Source organism: Protopterus annectens, chromosome 8.part0 (assembly GCF_019279795.1).
Source record: "Protopterus annectens isolate FY-2018-M chromosome 8.part0, PAN1.0, whole genome shotgun sequence".
Classification (NCBI taxonomy): domain Eukaryota; kingdom Metazoa; phylum Chordata; order Ceratodontiformes; family Protopteridae; genus Protopterus; species Protopterus annectens.
The window spans coordinates 806,109,821-806,122,840 of record NC_056741.1 but is presented as its reverse complement, the minus strand read 5'-3'; the positions used below and the strand labels follow the sequence as shown (position 1 = coordinate 806,122,840).

At 37.5% G+C, this 13,020-nt stretch overlaps 1 protein-coding gene across 2 annotated transcripts in view; it reads left to right on the top strand.

The window, feature by feature from the left end:
- The first annotated feature begins 389 nt into the window (after nt 1–389).
- The window catches only part of LOC122809057 (gastrula zinc finger protein XlCGF52.1-like), a 153,135-nt gene continuing 140,504 nt past the window's right edge, over nt 390–13,020 (top strand). The window contains exon 1 of one of the 2 annotated variants that reach the window (XM_044080271.1): nt 390–798. In XM_044080271.1, the coding sequence (XP_043936206.1) occupies nt 787–798 (12 nt within the window). In that variant the 5' untranslated portion in view covers nt 390–786. The remainder of the gene's footprint in view (nt 799–13,020) is intronic. The other variant, XM_044080270.1, reaches the window with a different exon arrangement.

Here is a 13,020-nt window from a genome sequence, read left to right as displayed (position 1 = left end):
AAAAGCAAATGGCTGTCATTATTTAGTGACTTTAATCTTCAGTGTTTTGCCTGAAAAACAATCATTTTATGAGGAACAGAATAAAAATATTAGGCAAAAATCTGGATATTCTGTGAAAATCTGTACAGTCGAGTCGAGAACTGACGTCGTTATGAGGAACATTCCAAATTTTGGGTCTTAAATCTGTTCTGAGAAAGATTATCACACATTAATTGATAATGTTTTAAACAAATAAAAGGTTTGTTTAGGAATTAACATGCTGCAGTGTTATTTACCAATACCATGACTATAAGTATGAATGGTTATTAACTACGGTTTGAACTTTCTATTTGAAACTGGTTATCCTTAGGAAGTGTTCATTTTGTCTATTCGTCCCACCTTGTGAGAGGCTGTGGTCCACATTTTGGAGGTGGAAAATTGAGAGCTATGCGTACAGCCTTCAGCATAATAGAGAAACTTTCCCTAAAATGAAGCACAATCTTTTAAAAATCCTAGCTCTCTTGAAGCTGGATGAAAAGTATAATATGAGGATGCCGACTAGAGTCTGAACATTAAACAGCATCTTAAAGAGACAACCGGACGCTGAACAGGAAATGAATTGAATCCAGGAAGCACAATAGTAGGGCATAAGGAGCAGAGTGTTTTGTGAAAAAAATAATAGTTGCATCCGTATTTTTATATGCTAGCAGTTGCTTCCGCTCAGAATAATTAGGTTATATTTGTTTTGTGAAAAGAATTGTTAAAAAAGAATTTTACCGAGGTAATACCACTTCAAGCCTGCATATAATGAAGCTGGAGGTAGGTAAATGTTATAGTACATAAAAATGTGTGCACTTTTCATATATAATAAGGTAACATTAATTTGGTAATAAAGCAACTATATATTGTTGCGAGAATTCAAATGCAGAGCGGTGCTATTCCGTTCAGCTGTAAAAAAAACATTGGCATTCAATAGCAATGTTATTGTTGAAAATATTCTGAGCATGTTCAAAATGGAGGTACAAGAGAAGGAGATTTTCTATTGTTGAATACTAAGTCCGCGATTTAAAGCTTTGATATGTGAGGAACAGACGTCGTTTGATTAAGTTTACAGTAGAAGAGCCTGCAGTTTTGTTGCAGTGGGTACTTCCCTCAGCTGATCATTCAAGCTTAAGTGGATTTTTACATCCTGGATGATTTGTGTGGGCAGTGTCATAAAAAAACACCGTTAGACTTGGGGTGAATGAAGTGCTGCCTTATGTTTGTACTTGTTTTTCTTAAATTGCAATATAGGACCAGTTTGTAATAATCTGAACAATTAACTGCCATAATATGCCCCAAAGGTTAGTCAGTACTTTGCCTCAAACAGGCTGATTTGCAGTTTTAATTAACAAAAAGTGAAATTACTTTTGAATATCATTGCAATGATATTCTGCTATTCAGTCTCCATGTTTCGTGACTCGCTCTAGTGAGTCCTGACATTTCAAATGGTTATCCAAAAGGAACACGTTTTAATTACAGATGACGCTATCCATCAGGTTCCGAAGTAGAATTTCATTGTGCACCACCACTGACAGTCCTGCCACAGACAAGCTTGCTTTCTGGAAAAGTCTCTCTATTCTCAGATTGTTGATCATGTTAGTAGCAGATCAAACTCATGCTTAGAGTATTATTTATGCTATAGTTCAATTTGATCCAGGCTAGGACAATAAAAGATGATCAAGAAAATCCAGTACTCATTTACCGTTACTTTCAGTTAAGGAAAGGCTTTTTGTGTCATTTCTGTTTATTAGACCTTTACTTTTGTAACTGCGGTGGTGGTGGTGCTGCGGTAGCGTTGTCGCCTCACAGTAAGACGTTGTCCTGTTCGATTCTCAGCTAAAGTGTCTTCTGTGTGGAGACGTGTGTGAATGGGCGTACCTTCGTTGAAGGTTGTGCGTCAGGGCTGGCAACCCAGCACGTAAAAAATCTACTGCCAATCATTAGTGGACCAGAGTTCTGCTGTGGCGACCCCTAACCGGGAAAAGCCGAAAGACACAACAACAAGACCTTTACTTTTGTCATGCTTTTGGGTTTTTTGACCTTTCTTACTCGTGGAGATCACTGATGTCAGACTTCCACAGTCCAGTATCGGTGCACATCTTCTGTAGAATGAAGTGTGAATACTAACTGTGCAGCTGAGAAGGATGTCTGCCAGTGCATTGTGATACCAGGTATATAAAAAAAGGTTGGGGGGGCCAGGAAGGTAAGGGACTAAGCATTCAAAGGGAGAGGGCAATTGGTCAGTTAGCATGGTCCATTGCAGAGACTGTTGGCTTATCTGGATTTTGGCAGAAGTGAAGAATGTAAGATGAGCTTACTATCAACATTTCAAATGCAATTAAACTGACTTTTGACAATCGAAGTTTGCATATCAAAGTTTCATATCGGTAATTTGAAGATGTCGAACTCACACATTCGCGGTTGTGAGATCGACATATTGATTGGAGATCGCACTATGGTGAGGATCGGGAACTTTGCCTTTTTCTTCACTGTAGTGTGGTAATATACAGCAGATTTAAAAAGTGTACACATCCCTGTTAAAATGCCAGGTTTTTGTGATATAAAAAAAAATGAGACCACAATAAATCATTTCAAAACTTTTCCCACCTCTAATGTGATCTATAACCTGTACAATTCAATTGAAAAACAAACAAATCTGTTAGGGGAAAAATATAAAAAATAAGAAACTTACTATAAGCTGATTGCATAAGTGTGCACACCCTTAAACTAATACTTTGTTGAAGCACCTTTTGATTTAATTACAGCATTCAGTCTTCTTGGGTAGGAGTCTGTCAGCATGCCACATCTTGACTTGGCAATATTTGCCCACTCTTCTTGCAAAAGCACTCCAAATCTGTCAGCTTGATCCCCATTATTATATTTCAGCTCTGACACTCTGTATAAAATAATTTTTGATTACTTGTGACTAAATGTACTTTGCCAGTGTTCCTGGCTCATGGCTGAAAAGGGGCCAAGACCAGTCCATCTACCCGATTATGAAAAGATCAAAAAAATAAATAACACACAAACTCAAATTGCTATAATGCTGGACTGCACTGAACAGTTGTAACATCTGCTACTCGTAAAAGGTGTCAAGTTTTTTTGTTGGTTTGTAGCAATTCTTGCAATGAAGAACTTCAAGGTAAAAGTGGAGGTTTAGGATTTTCTAACCGGTGTTGCAGAAGTTGATGAGTCATGCAGAAAAATATGTAAAATCCATAACGAACTAACTTTATGGTTGAATACTTTTGCAGGATTGCTGACTAGCAGGGAAAGGTTAGGTTGTAAACTGTTCAGCGACTGACAAGGGGGATGCAGAAATACCCTGTGCTAAAGCGCCATTACTGTGCAAAAATGAAGACATCATTGTCCACTGGGGTTATGCACATTTTTTCTAATAATATATCAACATACAATATCTAACAGAGAATGTACTGATTTTGTATTTCTTTACATCTCAGTTTATCTAACAGAGGCTATATTGATTTTTGTACTTCTTTACATCTAAATATGTTAAAAATACACTGATGGTTTAAAAAAACATATTCCATCTAAACATATTGAAAATGCATGAACGGTTTATTAAAAGTACATTTCAATTTTTACAACCAAAAAACAGTAAAATATACAATTGGTAAGCACTTTCACTCCATACACAGAACTTCATCAAAGTTGTAACCATTTAAAAAACATTTTAAATACATTTCTTAAAATCACATGACTATCTGCATGTAATGAGTTAACCCTTTCCTTTTCAAAACAATTTTGTAGTGCTCCCTTTCATTTCAGGAGAACTGCAAGCATTTTGTCTGAACTGCAAGCATTTAGTCTTATTTGCCAACAGTATTCTTTCCAGTCTAACTCATCTTCAGCTTCTAGCCTAACATCATAATTTATCACGTGATCTACTTTATTTCTTTCATTGTTATGCATCTGCTTTACATGTTTCGCTAGACCATTATTTAATTCCATAACTTCAACATCTCTTAAATGTTCATAAATTCTCTTGTAAATCTCCGTAATATTTCTGCCTATATAAAAAGCAGAACAAAGTTCACATAGAGCAATATACACAACAAACTTTGACTTGCTACTACTTTGACTTTATTTCCTTCAAGAACATATTTACAAAAGTTACAGTTTCTGTATTTAACCATTCCTTTGCTTTGATCATCTAGCTGTTTACTGATATGGCTACCCTTGTAAAAATACTATTTTACAATTTTACCCCTTTTGGATACAAATACTGGGCCATCACCTATAATACCTTTTAAATCAGGAACATTTTTGAGAAATCTCCAGTTATTTTTCACAATTTTTCTAATATTGTTCTTCATCCACCACATTTTCCAACAAACAGGGTAAGGAATAATAAACCTTATACTGGCAGTGTTCATCACATCCTTTTTTGTTTAAAACTCCATTGTTTTGTTCTCTTTCCTTTTTTTATTTCCTCCATTGTATCATTAACCATTCTTTTAGGGTAACCTCTTTCACAAAATCTTCTTTTCATTGCTCCACTTTCCAAATTAAAGAAATGGGGATCTTCTGTTCATAGGTAGGTACTAGGCTATTGGCCCTAGGGCCTATATTAAGCCTAGCCAAAAGGTACCCTGGCTTTGGCCACCCAAGAAAATTATTTTCCTGTGCCACCGTCGAGCAGAGCCACAGAAGTGATCCCCGGGGTGAATTTCCTATCTCCCATCCAATCATCAAGATTTTTCTTGAAGAGTGCTAATGAGGAGCTTTGTTTGATATAGATAGGTAGTTTATTCCAGAGTATGGGAAGTCTCTGGGACAGGAATCTATCCCTCCAGCATGTTCTGTTTATTGTGATGACAAGGTTTAGGTCCCTAGGGCATGTAGCTCGGAGGGATTGGGATTTCCTTTAAGTGGAGCATATCCAAAAGCTCTGGGTTTGACATAGCTTTGTGTGTTAGGCAGAGATCGCCTCTGAGTAGGCAATATGCGACGGAGTAAAGCTGCAGTTTTTTGAGACGGTCTACATAGGGCATCTGTTTGAGGCTGGTAATCCTCTTTGTGAGGTATTTCTGCGGCCTTTCCAGTTGTTGTAGATGTCTTGTGAGGTACATACCAAAAGGGGCGTTGTACTCTATAATGAGCCTAATGAGTGACAAGGAGAGGGGAACAATGACCTCTTTTTTTCCTGGATGAGAAACCTTTAGTGATGAGGTGTGCCACGTAGAAAGATTTCCTGACTACTGTGGCGATGGGATTACCAAAGGAGAGACTACTGTCCACCTGTGTCCCAAGGTCTCTTATCACACTTACGGTATTAAGTCAACTACCGCCTATGTAGTAGTTCATGGGTACAGAGTTTTTACTAAAAGGGAAGACGATGCACTTTTTGCCATTCAGCTTGAGGCCATGGCTTTGACAGCAGTCATCTCTCTCAGCGAGGCCCTTTTGTAGGCTGTCCACATCTTTTGGAGTTTTGATTATGGCTCCTAGTTTGCAGTCATCTGTGAACTTCATTAACCAAAGACCTTCTGTGTTAGCCTGTACTTCAGAGAAGTGGTACTCCACATGTCACTGGTCTGAGGTTGGATTTGGAGTATGCTGCTTTCACAGTGTGGGTTCTGTCAGTGAGCCAGTTGGCAGCCCATCTTGTGACATAGGGATTTATACCAAGTTTAGTGAGTTTATCTATAATTCCAGAGTGGGGAATGGTGTCGAAAGCCTTGGCGAGATCCATGTAGGCTGTGTGAACCACCTTACCCTCATTTATGGCTTTGATGACCGCTTCAAAGAAGTCTATCCAGTTTAGGAGACATGATCTGCCTTTTACAAACCCGAACTGGGTGGGGTCCTGAGTTTGGAGATTACCAATCTCATTGTTTATAAGTACCATGATGATACATTCCATAGCCTTGCAGACCAGGCTCGTCAGGCTAATGGGGCGGTAGTTTCCAGGGTCTGTGGTGGCTCCCCTTTTGTGGAGTGGGATAACTGTCGCTTTGCGCCATTCAGTGGGCACATAGCCTGAGGTGAGGCTATGACTGAACATGGTACTTAGTTGGGGTGCCAGTTCGTTCTGTAGTTCATGTAGAATGCAGCCTGGGATGTTGTCAGGTCCCATGGATGCTGTGTTCTTGGCTTTGGAGAATGTGTTTTTTACCTGTGCAGCCGTGATTACAGGAACTTTGCATTCTTCCGGTATAGAGATGGGCCCTTTAGGGGATGAGAGGGGGGTAAAGTTAAACCTATCTGCCAGGATGTTGGCAATATCAGTTTGTTCTGTATATTTAGTGCCATTGTGCTGTAACTCAGAGCAGATCTGAGTGTTGCCATTGAGATTCTTGACATAGCTATAGAATGCTTTATGGTTGTCTTTAGAGTCAGTGGCGATTTTGTTTTCGTAACTAGCTTTGGAGAATTTTATGAGGGAGCTCAGCTTCTTACTGAGGCTGACCGGGGAGTTCCTCCAATCATGGGATTTTACTCTTTTTTGCAACTGTTTCTTTCATCTGTTGTAGAGTTTGTTTATGGCAGGGGACCACCAGACTGGCTTCCTTTTTTTGGAGGATAGCATCTTGGTTCTGTTAGGGATTGCACGATCCATGCACTCGTGTAAGTGCTTATAAAGTGCATCTGTGTAGGATTCAGCAGTCATACCTCTATTGTCCGTCAGCATGGGTATCGTGAAGTTTGCCACTTCTGTCTTAAGAAGCGTGAAGTTGGCTTTGGAGAAATTCTTTACGGTGGTTTCCCTAATGGGGGGTGGGGGAGGGATGTGGATATCTAGGGTGATTAGCTTGTGGTTGGATCTGACAAACGAGGAATTGACCTCTGGTGTGCAGCACCGGTTGCCCATGTTGGTAATTACCAGGTCTAGGATATTGCTGCCCCTGGTGGGGGTGTGGATAAGTTGATCCAAGGCATTGGAATTTATGAATTCCAGAAAACGTTGAGCACAAGAATTGGTACATGAGTAGTTTTCCCAGTTAATGGTGGGGTAGTTGAAATCGCCCATTATTAGGGTGTTAGGTTGTACCCTAATATTTTCCAGTGTATCAAGAAATGAGGTGTGGGAATCCTGGGGCATGGTGGGGTATCTGTAGCAAGCTACAATTTGGATTGCAGTCTTGCCCAGAGTTAGTTGCACTTGGATAATCTCGGATGCATTATGCTGAGCAACTACCCTGGAGGTGTGGATATCCTTAATGAGTATGGACACGCCTCTGCCTTTAGTGTTTCAGTCCAGGTTAGGTGGCCAAAAGGTGTGGTATGAATTATAGCCTGGTAATGCAGGGGTACTCTCAGGAGCTTTGAACCAGGTCTCTGTCACTGCACAGATGTCGATGTTCTCCATTTTAAGGAATGCCTCGAGTGAGTGCATTTTGAGGTTTAGACTTCTCTTATTGAGTAGCAATACCCTCAGATTCTGCTTGCTTGTTCCTGTTACTTTGGTGAATTTGTCATTTGAACCTTGCATAAAAAAGCCACTATAGGGATGGCTAGAGCCTTAGCCAGTATCCAGAATCCCAGGGGCAACAGGTGCGGGCCATCTCTGGCAAAGCATCGTGGTTTGTCTGTCATGTCATCCCAGGCAGACAGATACTGGATCCCCTTAGAAGGACACCAGAAGCTAGCTGTTAGTTTACTCAGTCTTAAAATTATCCTTTTACTGTATTCTTTTTAAGATTTTTCTTATGCATACTACTATAGTGAAGATAACCATTATTTTGTATTTTCGTCTTAAAAATCTTACCTTTAACTTGTTGGCAGATTTCTGTATTACTAAATTCAGAAAGTTAATACTATCTCTTCCCATTTTATAAGTGAATTACAAATAATCAGTAACATTATAAAAATATGTTATAAATTCCAGTATTTTTTCTTCACTACCCTTCCATAACATAATCAGTAAAACATTTATATACTACTGCATATTTAAAAAATTCTGATTTATAAATAATTTGTTCCCAGCCTGTCATAAAGATATTGACATAACTTAGGGTCATCGCCGCCCCCATAGCTATGCCATCTGTTTGTTAATGTATTTCATTTTCAAACGTGAAAAAAAAATATAAGACAAAATAACATCTTGAATTTCAGTAAACAGCCTTACTCGCTCACATGTAAAAAAAAACCTGATGTGTGGATCATTCTATTTACAGTTTCTTGACCCTCATCATTTGGAATCTTTGTATATTAAGAAACCATATCTACAGTGACTAATATCATTGAATCTTCCACTGTTACTTCTGAAATAAATTTCTTAAATTCAGATGAATCTCTCACATAAGAAGCACTTTGACTCATTAATTTTTGTAGAAATTTATCAGCATAGATGACCAATGTTTATATAATATTGTTTAGGTTATATGAGATGTAGCAATATATGTGAAATATAATGTTTATGGCAATATAGTTTGATTACTTTTATATGAATGTAAATTTGCCTATGTTACAAGTGATAATTCAGTAAAGGTGTTTTGAGAAAAAAAAACATAGATGGTCAGTGACTCTGTTTTGTTACCCTGACTGGCCAGTGTAGGTTTAAACGTTGGCTGATCTAAACACTTCTCTACTTTTGGTAGACCAAAAATCCTCCCTAATTTCGGCTTCCAAATTCTAAAATATTCTGCAATATTCATTCTGTCCACCATTCTTCAATACATGCATCAAGCAAATTAAAAGATTTTATAATATCTGCCCATGCAACTTTTTATAAAATTTTTCATCATTTAAAATTTTCCTTAATTGATCACAATGAAAATCTACATGTATAACCACCACTGCATTCTCCTTGTCAGCTTCTGTTATATATAATTTATTATTTTTCAAATCTAATAGGGCATCCTTTTCTTTTTTTAAATTGTAATGCACATCACTTGTCTTCTCATTTAACAAATTCCTAATATTATTTTCCTGTGCTAAAAAGAATGCTTCTAACTCAGGTCTTAAACATGGATTAAATATTTGGTTTTCTAAAATGTTTAGTCCCTCTGAGCTTTCATTCCATGCATAGAACTTCATCAGATCAAGTTACAACTATGTAAAAAACATTTACATACATTTATTAAAATCACATGAATGTCTACATCTAATGAGTTAACCCTTTCCTTTTCAAAACAATTTTGTAGTTCTCCCTGTCATTCATTCCAGGAGAAATGCAAGCATTTAGCCTTATTTGCCAACAATATTCTTTCCAGTCTAACTCATCTTCTGCTTCTACTCTAACATCATAATTTATCACCTGATCTATTACTTAAAATTTAAAATTCACTTTATTTCTTTCATTACTATGCTTCTGCTTTACATGTTTTACTAGACATTATTTTATTCCATAACTTCAGGAGCTCTTAAATGTTCATAAATTCCCCTGTAAAACTCTCTTATAGTTCTGCCTATATAAAACGCAGAATAAAGTTCATATAGAGCAGTATAAACAACAAACTTTGACTTGCAGTTTTACTTTTTGCAATAATTTTATTTCATAACCTCTTGCTACTACTTTGGCTTTATTTCCTTCAAGAACATATTTACAAAAGTTACTCCATGTCCTCCCCGCGGTTGGGTGGGCGTTCGAAAGACATGCGTAAATGGGCGTGCCTTCGTTGAAGGTTGAACGTCGAGCTGGCACCTCGGCGTTCGTGAAAATCTACTGCCAGTCATTAGTGGACCGGAGTTCCGCTGTGGGGACCCCTAACCAGGAAAAGCCGAAAGACAACAACAACAGATTTGTATTTAACCATTCCTTTGCTTTGATCATCTAGCTGTTTACTCATATGGCTAAGCCTTAAAAATACTCTCTTGGACACAAATACTGGGCCGTCAGCTATAATACCTTTTAAATCATGAAAATTTGTGAGAAAACTCCAATAATTTTTCTAATATTGTTTTCATCTACAGAATTTTCCAACAAACAGGGTAAGGAATACTAAACCTTATACTGGCAGTGTTCATCACATCCTTTTTTGTTTAAAACTCCATTGTTTTGTTCTCTTTCCTTTTTTATTTCCTCCATTTTATCATTAACCATTCTTTTAGGGTAACCTCTTTCACAAAATCTTGTTTTCATTGCTTCACATTCCACATTAAAGAAATGTAACTAGTTAGTTTACTCAGCCTTAAAACTGTCCTTTTGCTATTGTGTTTTAAGCCTCTTCTTATGATTACAAGGGTCTATATTAGAACACTGAACGTTCAAAATTTCGAGTGTTCTAATATCGACCCACTGAAAATATCAAAGAAACAGAAAACCAAATTTTTTCCTAGGGAAAGAATTTGGTTGTCCGTTTCTGTTGCTTCGGTATTTTCAGTGCTGTGGTGAAAAGTTACGGGTTGGGTTCAGGTAAGTGTGCGATTGTGTGGACGTGAGGGTTAGGTGAGTTAGGGTTAGGGTGCGGGTCAGGTAAGTGTGCGATTGTGTGGATGTGAGGGTTAGGGCGGGGTAGGTGAGTTAGGGTTAGGGCGTGGGTGAGGTGACTGTGCGATAGTGACGGACGTTAGGGTTAGGGTTTGGGTTAAGGTAAGTGGATAGTTAGTAGTGTATGTATAGTTTAGTGTAGGGTTAGGTGTAAGAGTTTAGGTGTATGTGTGTGGATTGCTGTTTGTTTGGTATGCTTTTGTTGTGTGTATGTGTTTTGGAACAGCAATTATTTTCCCTAGGAAAAAATTTGCTGTTCTGAATGTTCAATGTTTTAAATTTTCGATTCATATGGTTCGATATTAGAACATTTTGAATGTTCAGTGTTCCAATATAGACCCGATTACAACTATAATGAAGATAATCATTACTTTGTTCCTCTTTCTTAAAAATTCTCACCTTTAACTTTTACATGTTGTCAACACACTTGTCCACTTATGTGCAGTAATAAACTCCACAGTCAGAAACCGTACCCTATCTCTGCCATAGTTAAACTAAAGAGAAAAAAAAAGTATCCAGGTAGCTCTCCTAATAAATCCAAATAGTCCACACAAGATAGCAGGCAGTATATGAACCATAATACTTTTTTATGGTTCATATACTGCCTGGCTGCCTCACTACTATCTTGTGCTTGGACTATTTAGAAAAAAAAAACATGCTGAACAGAAAATAAAACATTGACCCCCTCAAGCCACCTACATCTATTTAAACTCAAATCCTTGACTTTGCTTCAAAATAAATAAATAAATACCATAACTGGTACAAAAAAAATAAATAAGAGCAGTACCACAGACAACCATTTGCAAAAACAGCTCACCAGCAAAACCAACCAAATCTTGTGTAACTAAAATAACTGATTTAACCTAAAAAGTACATCTAATCAAAATACTAATAAAAACTCACAGATGACATCATGACCTGATTCTGTCCACCCATTTATCCACAACCCTTTTTCCTGTTTATTATATTGTTAAAATAACCTGATGTACAACCCTTTTTCCTGTTTATTATATTGTTAAAATAACCTGATGTGTTTAAATGGTTAAAATCACGTCAAAACAACTGCAAAAAACTTCCACAATACAGCCTGTTCATATGTATTTATGGTAGTTTACCTAAAACTTGTTCAGCACACACAGTTTAAGTAAAGAGTAATTACCAGTATATATGTAAAATGAATGTGAAACATTAATTAAACAAAAATGAATACATAGCTTGTGTGACACACAGAATATTTTGCAGTGTAAGATTACGGTATTCATTTCTGTAATTTACAGTCTTAAGCTCAAGCTCAGATAGTTACAGTGTAAGATGTTTTGGTATCACAATGTGGACCACTGCTTATGTATAGGATTTAAAAAAGTTAAATATCAAAAATGTTTTCCAAAAATGCAGCTTGACATTTTGAACTCATGAGTTTTGAACCCACAAGTGAATTTGAATGTTAGACTGCATGAGTATGAATTATCTTTTTAATTGAACGCAAGAATGTTTTGGATATTTTTATAGGCCCCCTCTTACATATTCCACTCATGCAGTGCATTTTAATTGGAGAAAAGCATTATACTTGTGAAATAAGAAGTACATGCCAACTATTTAATTTTCTTTATTTTGGAAGGCCAAAAAAAGTTCCAAATCTATATGTAAATAAAAAAGCAGCTTGCAAAGTATTGAATAGTTTTCACAGTTGTACTACCCTGCAACCTTTTTTTTTTTATTTACACACACCCACACATGCGCACACACACACACACACACACACACACACACACACACACACACACACACACATGGAACTCCTGAATTTGGTTGTCAGCTGCTTGATTGACCACATTTGATCAACATATGCAGATAGTCGACAAATGTACTAGATCACCAGTCCCCAGGTGGGGGAATATTCACCTTCCTTGGGGATTGTGTGATGTCAGAGTTACTATACCATAACTACTCATTGCTCTTCAGAATTGAGCATGCTGATTGGACAGCTCAATCAGTGTTCCCATTGTAAATCGAGCATATAACAATAGAAAAAAGTCTAGCCACTGAAGTACCAATGAGCGGCCAGACTTTCTATTGATACATGCTGAGGGACAGACCAAAATACAAGAAAAATCAAGTCAGTTCTGCAAAACTGAAGAATCATAAATGTACCTGATTTTCCTTGTATTTCTTCACTATCCCTCATATAACATCCTCAGGGAAAAAAAAAAAAACAGCAATGGAGATTCTCTCTTCTCCATTGCTTCTCTTGCACTCCGCTGATGTACTGTGCAAGTGTGGGAACCGAAGTCCCGTATGCATGATAAGTACATCAGTAAACAAGGAAGAGCACAGAGGAACATTACAGGTCAACATACAAATATATTACTTAAGAAAGGTAAGTAATTTCTTTTTTAAATAATATAATTTTATAAAAGCAGTCTTCACTCCTGTCTGTGGGTACATCAGGATTTACCCACAGTTAGCTTTGTTTGATTACTTGGGCTTCATTCACCACACCAACCATGGGTAAATCTTGATATACCCACACGCAGTTGTTGTTGCTGTGTCTTTCGGCCTTTCCCGGTTAGGGGTCGCCACAGCGGAACTCCGGTCCGCTAATG